The 14656-nt window shown below is 50.7% G+C and overlaps 2 protein-coding genes across 6 annotated transcripts in view; one reads left to right on the forward strand and one right to left on the reverse strand.

Annotated features, from left to right (window-relative positions):
* COL4A6 (collagen type IV alpha 6 chain) overlaps nt 1–9188 on the forward strand; it is a 312961-nt gene extending 303773 nt beyond the window's left edge. For all 3 annotated transcript variants that reach the window (XM_008272863.4, XM_070067442.1, XM_070067443.1), the window contains 5 exons: nt 487–633; nt 1566–1682; nt 2996–3187; nt 3938–4224; nt 7573–9188. In XM_008272863.4, the coding sequence (XP_008271085.2) occupies nt 487–633; nt 1566–1682; nt 2996–3187; nt 3938–4224; nt 7573–7833 (1004 nt within the window). In that variant the 3' untranslated portion in view covers nt 7834–9188. The remainder of the gene's footprint in view (nt 1–486; nt 634–1565; nt 1683–2995; nt 3188–3937; nt 4225–7572) is intronic.
* A 1295-nt stretch (nt 9189–10483) lies between these two features.
* Nucleotides 10484–14656, reverse strand: part of ATG4A (autophagy related 4A cysteine peptidase) — a 67433-nt gene continuing 63260 nt past the window's right edge. For all 3 annotated transcript variants that reach the window (XM_008272859.4, XM_008272860.4, XM_070067444.1), the window contains exons 10-13: nt 14162–14307; nt 12601–12657; nt 11502–11610; nt 10484–11025 (exon numbers count right to left, since the gene is read on the reverse strand). In XM_008272859.4, coding sequence (XP_008271081.1) covers nt 10955–11025; nt 11502–11610; nt 12601–12657; nt 14162–14307 — 383 coding nt within the window. In that variant the 3' untranslated portion in view covers nt 10484–10954. The remainder of the gene's footprint in view (nt 11026–11501; nt 11611–12600; nt 12658–14161; nt 14308–14656) is intronic.

Raw genomic sequence — 14656 nt, forward strand, 5'->3', positions numbered from 1 at the left:
GCCTTTGCACATGCAAGTCCTACTTCCTGGAATGGTCTTGTCCCCTCCTCTTCCAATGGCTAGCTCCTTCTACTGTTTCAATGCTCTCAACTTCAATGTCACTGCATAGGAAGGGTGACTGACCATTATCTACAGCAGATTCCTCCACCCTATAACACCATCTTCCGCCTCCCAAAGTCACCGCACTGATTCATTTCCTTCATAGCACTTGAATGATCTGTTTACCTACTACCTACCAGACTCTGCCCTGGGTCCTGAGGAGGTAGGACAAATAGGATGCAGTCCTACCCTCAAAGGAGCTACCAAGCCACTGGGGAGCTAGATGGGCAAAGTGCCACAGGTGGGAAGGGCTGTTACCATGGTCAAGTGTCCAGTGGGGATTATGGAGGCCAACAGAGAGGGCAGAAAGGAAGGCTCCTAGCCTGCCTCGGTGCCTCCTCCTCTGCCTCGACCTCACGTGCCCACATGCCCCCTGCCCGCACGCAGGCTTCCCCGGCCCCCAAGGTGCTCCTGGACAAACGCCCATTGCAGAAGCCATCCAGGTTCCTCCGGGCCCCTTGGGTCTACCAGGCATTGATGGCATCCCTGGCCTCACCGGGGACCCTGGGACTCCAGGCCCTGTCGGCCTACAAGGTAAGCTGGAGGCCAGGGAAAGGGGACTTGAAAAGGTCGTGGCTGCCACTAGCTTGGAACCCCAGTTCTGGAGTTGGGGGGGCGGGGATTGGGTAATCATCACCCTCACCTAGCATTTCCTCTGCCCCTTCAGGACACACCCACACGACCTGCCCCGCGGGAGAAGGGCCCGGCCAGCAGGGCCGTTATTGTCGGTGTTCTGGAGAGCGTGTGGGCATAGCATGGCCACGCCTCCAGACAGCTCCTCCCCCCACCTCCCTTTTTTTTAAAAGTGCAACTGAGATGGAGTGAGTGTGGTGGTGGATCCAGGGAAACACGAGGCAGGCGAAGAAAGCCCAGGGCTAGGGGAACAGGAATCCTGCCTGCTGCTTTTACTTTTGAAGACTTAGTTGTTTGAAAGGCAGAATAGGAGAGACGGAGAGTGATCCTCCATCCGCTGGTTTCGCTCCTCAAATGGCTGCAATGGCTAAGGCTGGGCCAGGCCGCAGCCAGGAGTCTGGAACTCAGTGCCCAAGCCAAGTGGGACAGCCGGGACGTGAAGCAGCACTCATGTGGGATGCTTGTGGCGGCTTAATCCGCTGCGTCACAATGCCGGACCCCACCCTCATTTCTGATACAGGCTGCCGGTCTTTGCCCTGCACTCCCTGGTATGGCTGGGGGCGGGGAGGGGGGAGGGAGAGGACAGAAGCAGGCAGTAGGCATGCAGGGACTCAGAAGAGCTAGGTGGGGAGCGCTGTCCCAAGGCAAAGAGGCTACAGGGTACTAAGGACTAGCCCCGCCCCCCGCAGGCTTCAGCCCAGGTGCGAGCTGAGAGCCAGGGCGCCCTCTCCTGGTGAGGCCTGGGCATGCCATGCACTTCCCTATCCCTGGGGCGGAAACTCAGGACCCTGAACTAACTAGCACGCACTCCCCGTGCGCTTTGTCTCCTGCAGGCTCTAAAGGTTTGCCCGGCATCCCTGGCAAGGATGGCTCCAGTGGCCTTCCTGGCCCACCTGGGGCTCTTGGTGATCCTGGTCTGCCTGGACTGCAAGGCCCCCCAGGATTTGAAGGTCTGGTGATGTGACATCTGGAGGCAGTGGGCTCTCTGTGAGGCTTTGAGGCTTGGGGATGGGTCCAGAAACTCAGATCTGGGACACAGTAAGCCCAGTGGCAGAGCGTGACACTATTAGGGGGCTCAAAATCTGGGCTCTTGTCCATGCACGCACCACTGCCTTCTGGGCCTCGGCAGGGCTACCCTGCATTCCAGAGGGCAGAGGACAGCTCCCAGTCCTCGGAGTTCTCTTCCAGTTCCGTAGCAGCATGGCTCCTGCCCTGCACCTCTGCTTTCCACCTGGAGTTCCTGACATGGATGGGCATGGGGGCGGGGCTCAAGGGATCACAAAATTGGAGATGAGGAATGGCTGTCCCTACCCCTGCAGCCTAACAACATGTTGCCCTGCTTATCATCTATCTATCTATCTATCTATCTATCATCTATCTATTTATTTGAAAGTCAGAGTTACACAGAGAGAGAAGGAGGGGCAGAGAGAGAGTCTTCCATCCACTGGTTCACTCCCCAAATGGCCGCAATGGCCTGAGCTGTGCCGATCCGAAGCCAGGAGCCAGGAGCTTCTTCTGGGTCTCCCATGCGGGTGCAGGGGCCCAAGGACTTGGGCCATCTTCTGCTGCTATCCCAGGCCATAGCAGAGAGCCGGATCGGAAGAGGAGCAGCCAGAACTAGAATTGGTGCCCATATGGGATGCTGGCGCTTCAGGCCAGGGCTTAACCCACAGCGCAGGCCCCTGCTGTGCTCATCTTAACCCTGTCTTTTGTTAAAAAAAAAAATCTTTCTTACAATTTGCTTTTTGAAAAAGAGAGAGAAACACAGATCTCCCGTCTACTAGTTCACTCCCAAATGCCCACGACAGCCAGAGCTGGGCCCCACCAAAACCAGGAGCCAGGGACTCAGTCTGGGTCTCCCACATCGGCAACAGGGACCAACCACTTGCTGCCTCCCAGGGTGTGCAGGAAGCAGGAGAGAAACCGGGACTCATCCCCACCAAGAGAGAGCACAGGCCAGGGGTCTACATAGGGCAGTGGGAGAATGTGTGTAAGTGTGTGTGTGTGTGTGTGTATGATGAATGGGGACTCTGTAGCCGGATACATTTGAGCTGGAGTTGTGGCTCTACTGCTGACTGGCGGTGGGAGTGCTGAGCCCCAGTGTGCTCACCTACAAATGGGGGTAATAGCTACCATCTCGCAGGGGCAAGGTCATGCATGTGTGTGCAGAAGGGGTCTCGCGCGCGGCGCGGCACAAAGCAAGCAGCTGCGGTTAGCATGAGCTGCCCTGGGGTCACCCACTCCTGCTCTCTCCCTCTCTCAGGAGCTCCGGGGAAGCAAGGCCCCTTCGGGAGGCCTGGCATGCCTGGTCTGAGCCTGAGAGTGGGCTACACATTGGTGAAGCACAGCCAGTCGGAACAAGTGCCCCAGTGCCCCATCGGGATGAGCCAGCTCTGGGTGGGTTACAGCTTGCTGTTCGTGGAAGGACAGGAGAAAGCCCACAACCAGGACCTGGGTAGGTACCAGCTGCCGGCCCACTGAGCACTGGGGGAGGAGAGGAGGTTGCTGGCCCACTGTTGAGTTGTTGGGTTATCGAGCAGCAGTTCTGGATTCAAATCCTGGTGCTGCCACTTCCTAGCGGTACACTGCGAGCAAGGTATCCAACCTCGCTAATCTTCTGCTTCCTCCCTGGTGGAACAAAGCTAATCCCGGTGCCTGGGCACGTAGGGTAGTGTAAGGAGTACGTGAGCCACACAACGTAAGATGCTTAGAGAGCAACATTTGGCATTGAGGCCTGCAGCCGGGCAGTGCTGACCGCCCGAGCAGTCACCGGACTCCCTGCAGGCGTGCTGCCTCCCAAACACAGCCTCAGTCTATTCACCGCGGCTTTTCCAAAGCAGATAAACCGGGAGTGACTACTCACTTTTCAGAAAGTCCCGCCATTATAAAACTTCCCCCAGCTCATCCGTAATACCGAGGGGACTTCAAAATGTTCATGGAAAACGGCATTAAAGGTTTATGTGGGTGCCACGCATATTTTTTTCAGAAGACATATTTTCCATGGACTTTATGAAACCCCCTCATAGGATCTGAGGGACAGACCCCGCTGGGTGTTCCATGCCACGGGATTGTAAGCCGGGCGCTGCCTGGGCCGGTACAAGCGTACAAGTGGTTCCGTGTAAAGCCAAGGCACTGGCTAGTGCCGTTCCTGGTGGCCCTGCATTCAGCCAGAGCTCACCTGTCCCTGCCACCACCCCTCTTCCAGGCTTCGCGGGCTCCTGCCTGCCCCGCTTCAGCACCATGCCCTTCATCTACTGCAACATCAACGAAGTGTGCCACTACGCCAAGCGCAACGACAAGTCCTACTGGCTCTCCACCACCGCCCCCATCCCCATGATGCCCGTCGGCCAGGCCCAGATCCCGCAGTACATCAGCCGCTGCTCCGTGTGTGAGGCGCCCTCGCAAGCCATTGCTGTGCACAGCCAGGACACCACCATCCCGCAGTGCCCCCTGGGCTGGCGCAGCCTCTGGATCGGCTATTCCTTTCTCATGGTAAGCCCCGCCCCCAGAGCCCAGTTGGGCAGAAATGATGGCTAGTTAGGGGGTGAGGGCAAGACAGCAGTTTGTGCTCAGTGAATCATGGGCGGAGCCCCTCCTACCTCTGTGCCTGCTGCCGTTGGTGTCCCACCCAACGGGGCAGGAGGAAACACTGGGGGACAGTGAGGAAAAAGCTGTTCCCACGCAGGGCTGGGACACACTCTTGCTGGTGAGGCCAGGCATGGCCCGAGTCTTCAACCCATCCCCCTCGTTCCTTCTGGCCGCTGCCGTCTTCTCCTGAAAGGCCAGCTAAGGGCATGCTGCATGTCTAGACCCCTGATGGCATGTCTGCTACCTTCTCCACTTCGGTGGGAAGGCAGTGGCCAGGCACGCCACGTGTCTTGTTAAGCAAAAGAACACCTGTGAGGCCAAGGAGACCTTGAGTCCCCTAGCTGACATTCGGTGCACACCTGGGGATGCTTCATCAAACGGAAGGTCGGGGGAGGGCCAGGACACCTCCCAGGGACAGCCAGCGTGGCAGCCGGGCTCCTCAGAGCATCCCGGCTGAATCACCAGGGCTCAGCTGGGGAGAGCCTGTGTGATGAGCAGTCTTCCTCCCATCCCAGGGGTGCCTGCCCTGGAGGGAGGTGCTTCCTTGTTACGCTGTCTTGTGCATCGGCCAGTTTATCCCAAAGTACAGAATTGTCTCCCCTGTGGCTCTGTTCTGTCCACAGGTCAGATCAGGAAAGGCAAAATCCCCAAGGGCATCCCCAAAGAAGCAGTGCAAAGGCCAGGTACTGAATCTGCTGGCTTAGCTCTGGGGAGAGCTCCTCGCCTTTACTCAGAATCTCTTGCACTTTACACATAATTCCAACATAGCATATGTTCTTCTCCCCTGAACGTGTGTAAGGGTGAGCATTTGGACTTCCTAGTGAGGCCTCCAGAAGCCATGAGACACACCTCCTAAAAAGGAGACACAGGGGGAGAACAATTGAAAGGAGGCCCAAGAATCCCACAGGCTGCACGCCTCCGCGTGGGCCTTTTGCATAAGCACCTCCCCACACCTCCCCCCACACACAGACACACAACCATGCAAACTGTCACTCACCATGGCAAGCCTGAGCCATCTACGAGGGTTAAAATACATGGCGGCGGCTGGTGCCGCGGCTCACTAGGCTAATCCTCCGCCTTGCAGCGCTGGCACACCGGGTTCTAGTCCCGGTCGGGGCGCCGGATTCTGTCCCGGTTGCCCCTCTTCCAGGCCAGCTCTCTGCTGTGGCCAGGGAGTGCAGTGGAGGATGGCCCGAGTGCTTGGGCCCTGCACCCCATGGGAGACCAGGAGAAGCACCTGGCTCCTGCCTTTGGATCAGTGCGGTGCGCCGGCCACAGTGCGCCAGCCGTGGCGGCCATTGGAGGGTGAACCAACGGCAAAAGGAAGACCTTTCTCTCTGTCTCTCTCTCTCACTATCCACTCTGCCTGTAAAAAAAAAAAAAAAAAAAAAAAAAAAAAAACATTGGCGGCAGCTGTTTTGCAGGGAAATGTGGTGTGCATTTTAGAAACTTGTCTACATGAGAGTCAAAATGGGGAAGTGATCGATGCTTCTCTAGTTGGGAAAGGGCACGTGAAGAGGCACACGGACATTCTCACTGTCCCAAAAGTTCCACAGAGTAAGGGGGTTACTGGGGGTCCGAGTGTCTGACCCCAGGCTGTTGGCTCACTCAGGTGCGTATCAGGCCCCTTCCCTACCTCCTGTGTTAAATAAGGAGTGGGGGGTGGTGGAGGCAGGGGAGACAGGGGCCACCGTTTGTGGGTATGTTGACTCAAGACTGTTGGCTCATGAGCAGCCATCAAAGTCAATGCCAAGGGAGCACACTGAACATGCGGGCTTGGGCTTTTAGGCCAAATATAAGGCCCACTTTTACTCAGCAGCTAACAAACGCTGTAGGAAGCTAGTGGGGAAAATGAGATAACTAGGTGAGTTTCTTTGGGTGCATAAGATTTTGGGACTCACATGTGTACAAGGGGTCTTCAGAGACTTTGTGGAAGATGTATATTAAGGATCAAAAATGCATGGATTTCAAAATTGGCATCAAAATAAACTTATCTTAATTGTATTTTTCCATGAACATTTTGAAATCCTTTCATATGTCACCCTAAAGGATGTGGCACAAATTGAAAGTTTAAGTCATTCTCATAAAGGTCAGTTCAGAGTAAGAGCTATGGATGGTATGCTGGTGGGAGGGTTGGGGGCATGGTTTATTTTATTATTATTTTTTAAAGATTTATTTATTTATTTTGAAAGAGTTACAGAGAGAGAGAGAGAGAGAGAGAGGAGAGGAGAGACACAGAGAGATCATCCACCCACAATAGCCAGCACTGGGCCAGGCCAAAGCCAGAAGCCAGGAGCTTCATCCAGGTCTCCCACATAGGTGGCAGTGGTACAAACACTTGGGCCATCTTCTGCTTTCTCAGGCACATTATCAGGGAGCTGGATGGGAAGTGGAGCAGCCAGGCCTAGAACGGGCGCCCAAGTTGGATGTCAGTATCGCAGGTGGCGGATTTACCCTCTATGCCACAAGGCCAGTCCCCCTTTATTATTTTTAAAAATATTCATGTATTTGAAAGGCAGAGTTACAGAGAGAGATGGAGAGAGAAGGGAGTTGGGGGACATGAGAATATCTTCCATCCACTCATTCACTCCCCAGATGGCCACAATGGCCAGGGCTGGTCCAGGCCAAAGCCAAGAGTCAGGAGCTTCTTTTTGGTCTCCCGCAGGGGCCCAAACACTTTGGGCATCTTCCACTGCCTTCCCAGGTGCATTAGCAGGTAAGTGGATGGAAAAGTGGAACAGCCAGAACACGAACCAGCATCCATAAGGAATGCCGGCACCACAGGCAGTGGCCTAACCTGCTAAGCCACAACACTGGCTCCAAGGGGCATGGTTTAACCAGTTCGTGGAAACTGCATATTCTTTCCCTTACAGTACAGTGCACAGTAGATGAAGGGCTTGGAGAACTGTGTTCTGAGGGCCTGTTGTATTGTCCTGAATTCCGCCTTTTTCAGATGTGTCTGTGGACATTCGGTGGTGAGGTGATTGAACACACCTGCAAACTCAGGGGGACAGCAATAGCCTGAGAAACACTGGTTGACACGTAGCCTTTGGCCCCATGCGATGGGTTAAGTGGGCACAAGGGAGCCTGAAAGGGGGGCATTGCTGGCCCTAAAGGCTGCTATAAGGGAGGATGGGCAGCCCCTGCCCCTGCAGGCCAGAAGCTGGGGCCGCCCCTCGGGGGCAGTGCTTCGGAGCAGGCATCCACGTGTTCCCCCCACGGCAGCCCACACAGCCACCCTGTCTGTTTTAGCACACGGCCGCCGGCGCCGAGGGCGGAGGCCAGTCCCTGGTCTCCCCTGGATCCTGCCTCGAGGACTTCCGGGCCACTCCTTTCATCGAGTGCAGCGGGGCGCGAGGCACCTGCCACTACTTTGCCAACAAGTACAGCTTCTGGCTGACCACGGTGGAGGAGAGGCAGCAGTTCAGGGAGGAGCCAGTGTCTGAAACGCTGAAAGCCGGGCAGCTGCACAGCCGAGTCAGCCGCTGCCAGGTGTGTATGAAAAGCTTGTAGGGTGGCACCTGCCACTCTGCCCCTTGCCCTCCCCTCCCCGTCACAACAGTCACCTCACAAACCTGGCCAGACTGAAGAAGGACGGCCTGGGCCCTTTTGCCAATCTGTCCAGTTGTCTGCTGGAGTCTCATTTGGGCTGGACGACTGGACGTTCCTATCACCCCAACCCTCACGCCCGATAGATGAGTCCACTCTGGATCTGCTGGCCCGTTTCAGTCACCCTGGTGCTACCGTTGGATTTGCATGTTTGCATGACTTTTCATGGCTACCTCGGAAAGATTTGCTGGGCCGCCACCTCCTTAGACTGCTGGCTTTCCTCGCTGTCTTGATCAGAAAGCTCTTCACCATCACTACTGTCATTTCTTTATGTCCAGAGGTCACTACACATGACTCGGCTTAAACCAGAGCCCAGTGTTTCCAGGTTTAAAAAAGAAATCTCTGGCTGGACATTTCTGGATGGCTCCGGTCTGCCTAGTACAAGCCCTCACTATTGAGAGGCCCACAAATGGAACAGGGTGCCAGCCAGGGGCCTAGGTGTGAACTCTGACTCCTTCAGAGTGAGCTAGCCTGGGCCTCCTATGGCATAGGAAGTCCTGAAGGCCAGCGGCAGAAAGGGGCTCACTAACCTCATAAGGTCCTAGACTTCCTCCTGGCTGGCTCTCTCCTCAGCCAGAGACAGAGAACTTGGCCAGGTCTAAAGTAGAGCATTGGATGCAACCAACATGGCCAAGCCCATAAAAGCACTCAAGAATCACGGCCCTTTTTCCTGAGCCGAGGGTAGAAAGGTGCATGGCTAAGGAGGTGTAAATTTTGCTTTCGACTCCAGGAACAAAAAGGTAAAGCTCCATTTCTCAGAAGTCCTTGTTTACTCCAAATGTCATCCAGATGTGTGCCATGTGGCAAATTCAAACTCCAGTGTGTTAGTTCCTTTGCATTCTGAGGCTGTTACAGAGACGTGCCAGAAAAAAAAATGGGCATCCAACTGTTCTTTCACAGGTAGCCTATTAAACGATTTCAATGTGTTTTTATAAACCTAATAAAAATTAAGCACACTCCTCTCATTAGCAGTTAGCAGACCTAGAGCAAGCCCAAGTTGGCTATAAAGTGTTTTGTATTCTGTTTGGGGGGATTTATTTTCGCCATTTTCTGTCATTGCCAGTTTCCCAGAATCCTCTTAGCTCTGTTGACATGAGGCAATTCCTTTCAGGGGATTCTGTTTCCTTAAGTATTATGTCCACTGTGCCAATACAGACAACGCATAATCAGTGTCATCTGAATAATTGCTACCTTCACCTCCTGAGTAATAAGCATGGCGTCGGCTTTGTATATAGCCAATAAAATGAATGAAATCTGAACATGGACTCTTTGGACATTCTTCGATGACAACTTTTCTAACATTCAACACACTACAGTCCGTGAGTTCCCCCTCAGAGCCTTGGATGTTCCTGTTACTGAGAGTGGAAATCGGTAATAAAACATTGAGGCAGGAACATATCAGAAAATGATCAAAGTCAAAGGGCTGGTCTATAAACCCTTGATTCAAGACAAGCCTACAACTGCTTTCCTCCCCTTGACAGGCTAGAGTTTAAGGAGTTTCTACACTTTTGTACTGTCAGGACTATTTATAGATAAATCAAAAGTTGAGAAATGTTATAGTTGTTAAATCTAAGCTGCATATGTGTATGTGTGTATATGTGTGTGTGTGTGTGTGTGTGCATATGAATATTTTATATATGCAGAAAACACACCCTCTGGAAAGGATAAAGAAGAAATTAATAACCTTGGGAGTTTTCAGGGAAGGGAACTCACCTGTGGGAGGGAAAGACATTTCGCTGAATAACATTTTGGATCTTTTGAATTTTGAAGCATTGGAATATATTACCTACTTGGGCGGGGGGCGGGGACAACCACAGGCTCCAAGGAAACAAGTCACTTAGCTTAGTGCTAGCTTCCAAACCAAGGAAAGGAAAATGGGAAGATATTTCAGGGATTTGAGCTGAATTCTCACAGGACAGTGGCTAGCCAAGCGAATTTGATGGATACCTGCTTTAAAACTTAGCATGTTGCTAATCCTGAAATGATTTGAAATGGTATTTGAGGCACCAGTTAAATGTCACCACATGAATGATTCTTTCTAAATATGGCTGCTAACCAAAATAGCATAATTGAAACACAATATATTTTTAATTTCTCGAAAACCAAAAATAAACCATTTAAGTGCATGATTGGCAAGCTACAGCCCGCTGGGCAAACCTAGTCCTCTGCCTGTTTTTGTAAATAAAGTTTTACTGGATTACAGCCAGGCTCATTTGCATGCACACTGTCTGCGGCTGCGTTTGTGTTTCCACAGCAGAAGTTGAGCAGCTGGGACAGAGGCCGCATGGCCTGCAAAGCTTAAAATATTTACCATCTGACCCTTTCCAGAAAAACTGTGCTGACCCCTGATTGAAGCAACCATGATTGGATTTAAGGATAGGGTGATGGCTGACAAAAGTATCAGTGACGCTGGGGACAGTGAGCCATCAAATAGTGAGGTTTCCCTAAGTATGCAGGAGATCAGCAAGTGTACATTGGACATAATTTCCTTGAGAAATGTTTTGACAGAAATTATAATTATGTCAAGTACATATTCAAATAATTTATCAAGAACTTTTTAAATCCCTGATTCAGTTGCTTTATTATTTGAGCAAGAGAACAGATTGCTTCTTAGTATTTAGCCCCAAAGAGGTCACACCCGAAAGGGTGAAGAAGAACAGAGTAACCATCTGTCATCCGGAAGGAAGCTGAGAGCCGCTGTCTGCCTTCCAGACGTCCATCGCCTCACCTCAGAGCTCAACACTCGCTCTGGCCATGGAACACCAGCTGGGAAGCAACAGTCTCCTCCTCATCTTCTCCCTCCGGGGCGCCACGACTGCGCTCTTTCTTTCTAGGGAAGGCTTGCTGTCATGTGTTTGTTTTGCCTTTTGTCTGAGAATTGGCAGTTGGCTCAGTCATGATTGCTACTGAGTTTGTATGCTGTTGGCATATCAGGCACTTGCTGACTAGGAAAGTTTTGTGTGATAAGTTCGTGTCCCTATGGTGCCAGATGGAAGACAGACCTCCAAGTTGAGTTTCTACTACACTACACACTCAGAATCTCAAAATCTTCCTCCAGGTCCAACTCCTCCAGTTGTTCAGTAGAGTCGATGAATTCTGTTGGAATACATGAATGAGAAAGAGAGGAAGCTCGACACTTGGGTTGAAGGGACCAATCAGTACATTACTCAGCAGCTAAGACTACACATTCTTAAAATCGCTTTGCTTGCTAAAGAAAAACTTGTCGGGAGGAGACACAGTTAGGACCATTGCCAGGTGTAAGAAATTCTCTATAAGACTCAGAACAATCCTAGTCATCACAAGGCCTAATTAGAATAACGGGGCCAAGGCTCTACTACCCCCTCGAGATGCCTCTTGAATCATTCATGGCCTCTGAATTGTGATTCTGCACAAGACCAGGAGAAAACAATTCTAGTCGTCTTGATTTTTCATAGAACTTTTGCTTCTAGCTATTCTTCTTTTTTATTGTTCTTTGAGATTGGCGACGATGAGCTTAGCAGAAGATTTAAAGTATAATTTTTTCTGTATCACAAAACAATCGCTCGATGCGGGTCTGCTGAACAACAGCTTACCTGCCCCAGTGGTTGTCACTTCTGGTTTGGCTGGAGGTACAAAGGGAGGCCAGTGTGATGGATGCTTCTGAACTAATTCAAACATCCTTAAATTCTCCTTTAGAATTTCCTGGGGAGACACAGAAACAGCTGTAAACACTACTACACTTCTGTGCAGGTGGCAATGTGTGACCCCAAACCCACCAACCTGGTGGCTGACAGAAGAAAACAAAGGCCTAGCAAATATACCCTTCCTCTACTTGAACCATCTGAAGACCCAGCCATCTTTACTTCCAGATACTGTTGGCCAGCAAAGGAGGATACTGGGAGTAACTGAGGGCAGTACCCATCACCCTGCCTCAATACTCAGTAATCTGCTATGAGGCTTAGGCCCTGTGCCACTTACATTAGTCCAGCTCAATTTTGGGGTGAGATGTTCATGAAGTACTGTCTCCAAAGAAATGTCAGTTAATCATATTAAATCTGCCCCAGAAGAGTACTGGTAGCTATTGGTGTGGGTTCAGGTGTGATCCACAATTTATAGCAAATGTATCCATTTAAATGGCATGGTGTGACCAGAAATGTGATATATAGTTTTACTGCATTCTGAAATGTTAAGTATTGACTTTAGAAAATAATTCTCCTTATATCTCGGGGAATCATTACCTGGGGTATTAACTTTGTATTCACTTGTGAAGAAAAAACTCTTCCCTCCTTACACTTTCAAAGGCTCTGAGAGCCCATCTGTCCAATGTAGTGGTATAAACAGAGTAAGGAAGAATTTCGATTGAGCAATATAAAATTGGCATTTTCAGTTCGAATGGCAGAATATTATCTATTTCATGATTCATCGGCTTAATGAGATGAAGCATCAAGTGTCATCACGGACATCACACACTCAGCATACAAAGTATATCTCAATCAAAAGTTTTGTTTTTCCAGTTTCCCAAAAGTTATACACAATTTCCCACATCCAACAGTTTCTTTGATGCCATAGTTTCTTTTTCTTGCAATACAATCATATCAGACTAGGTTTACACTACTGTGAAAAATAATCTTGAAAAGGAAACATATTGAGTTACTTTCATTGTTTAGGACTAAGAAAAACATACATCTTTACCTTCTGAACAAGGCTACACCAGTTATCAAAGTCTTTTTCTTCTTTGCAGAAAAATCCCTTGGGGGTGGGGGAGAGAAGCAAAAGAACACAACTTAGAATTGCCCTTTGCAACATGGAGCTATGGGCTCAGAATCCCAACATGGGTCCCACTCTCCCCAAGTGCAGTACAGGAAGAAGATTGGCCAGGCTTCTCTTTCTCCTAGTTCATTGCCTCACTTGGACATAGACAACTGTGTTCTCTCTCTCTCTCTCTCTCTCTCTGTCCTTCTCACTTGCTTGCTCTCTTTCTGTTTCTTTCCTTCCATGTCCCTCCCTGCTCAAGCTGTGAGTTCTTCTAACTTGAAGACCAGACTCCAAAGCATGAGGTTAACTGCATCATATTCAGAGTATGCAAACACACATCTATAAAGAATATTCAATAAAACAAGCAAACAAAAGCCAAAGAGCATTTTCAACTAGAAACAACACTGGACAATGTGGCTTTGACCTTCAAGTTATTAGAGTGGGTTACCTGAATAGAGAGCAATGTCAGTCTCCTTCCCTGTGCAACAATGGTCCAAATCAAGAGGAGGACTATCAGCTTGTGCTGGTCACCGTGCTCTGACAGTTGGATTACATGGGAAGAGAGGATGCAGACAGGCCCCAGAACCACTGCTACTTCACAGTGCGTACAGGTAGCAATCAAACTTCCTGTGGGGGAAATCCTGCAACTTCCTGGACTGTGTGCACTGAGAAATGGGCACAGTCCTCCCAGGACTTCTTACTCCTGCATCTCTCCCTAGCTATAATCCACCTTCGCATGTCGACAAACGGAGGCCAAGAAGGAAACCAGGATAAGATGGTAATACTTGGGGCAGGCTCTGGGGCACCATCACCCCATGTTGGAGTGCCTGGGGCTGAGTCACACCTCTGCTGCTGCTCTGGCTTCCTGCTAATGTACAACCTGGGAGGCAGCAGATGATGTCTCAGGTGCTTGAGGCGCCTGCCACCCACATGGGAGACCTGGAAAGGGTTCCTGGATCTTGGCTTTGGTCTGGCCTAGCTCTGCCTGTTGTAGGCATTTGGAGAGTGAAATAGTAGAGGAAAATTCTCTCTCTCTCTCTCTCTCTCTCTCTCTTTCTGTGTGTGTGTGTGTGTGTGTATATTGCTGCTTTTCAAGTAAATAAAAATAAGTAACACTTTTTTGAAAAAGAAAAGATGAAGTACTAACAATAACATTCATAGACTACTTACAGTGGGCTAGCCCTGTGCCAAGTACCTGAAACACAATGTGTCCATGTAACCATACAAGAAAGAAGTATGGTCTTCTTCACTGTATAAATGCAGAGACCAAGGCTCAGAAAGGTAAGCAACTCCAGTCTACAGCTCAGATGTGGCAGAGTCTGGAGCTGATTGGCTCCAGGGCCCATTCTTTCCCCCACTACGCTGCGCTGCCTCTTATGGGCCTGGTGAGCAGACAGATTCTTGCCAGCCTACTCAGCAATCGGGCTAACTCCTGGGGAACCAATCTGCAACGGAGTTGTGCCATATCCCCTGGCCCACCCGACATTCAGGTACCCACCAATGCCACAGAAGGATCCAAGTTCAGAATGTTCATTCGCTGTGGGGACTGCAGGCAGTGGAAAGTCTGGTCATCAACCGTTCCGTTCTCTTCAGTGTCGACAAAGGTCTGGGTTGTATGAGGGTCCAAGAAGATGAGCTCATTACCTGTTTTGAAAGAGACAGGCTTAACCTTAGAAGAACCGCTGGCCCTGGCCCCACTGCTGTCCTCGGAAGAAGGCCCTCTGGTTCTGCTAACCCTCCCTTGGTGACAATGTGCATGGGATGACAGAAAGCCTGAAGCCACGGTAAGCATGCTTGAAGGAAGACACTTGCACTTAAATCTCATCATTCAGTGAGAAGACTTGCCCTAGCATTTACATTCCCTCAATGTCCAGGTCCAAAAATGGAAAGTGACAGGTTTGGACATGAGAGACCACAGATGACATGGCAGGCTCTGTGAGCAGCAGTAGCAAAGAGCAGGTGGGAGGTAGAGTCACTGGGCCATGAGCCCAGG

The sequence above is a fragment of the Oryctolagus cuniculus genome, chromosome X (assembly GCF_964237555.1).
Source record: "Oryctolagus cuniculus chromosome X, mOryCun1.1, whole genome shotgun sequence".
In the NCBI taxonomy this organism is placed as follows: domain Eukaryota; kingdom Metazoa; phylum Chordata; class Mammalia; order Lagomorpha; family Leporidae; genus Oryctolagus; species Oryctolagus cuniculus.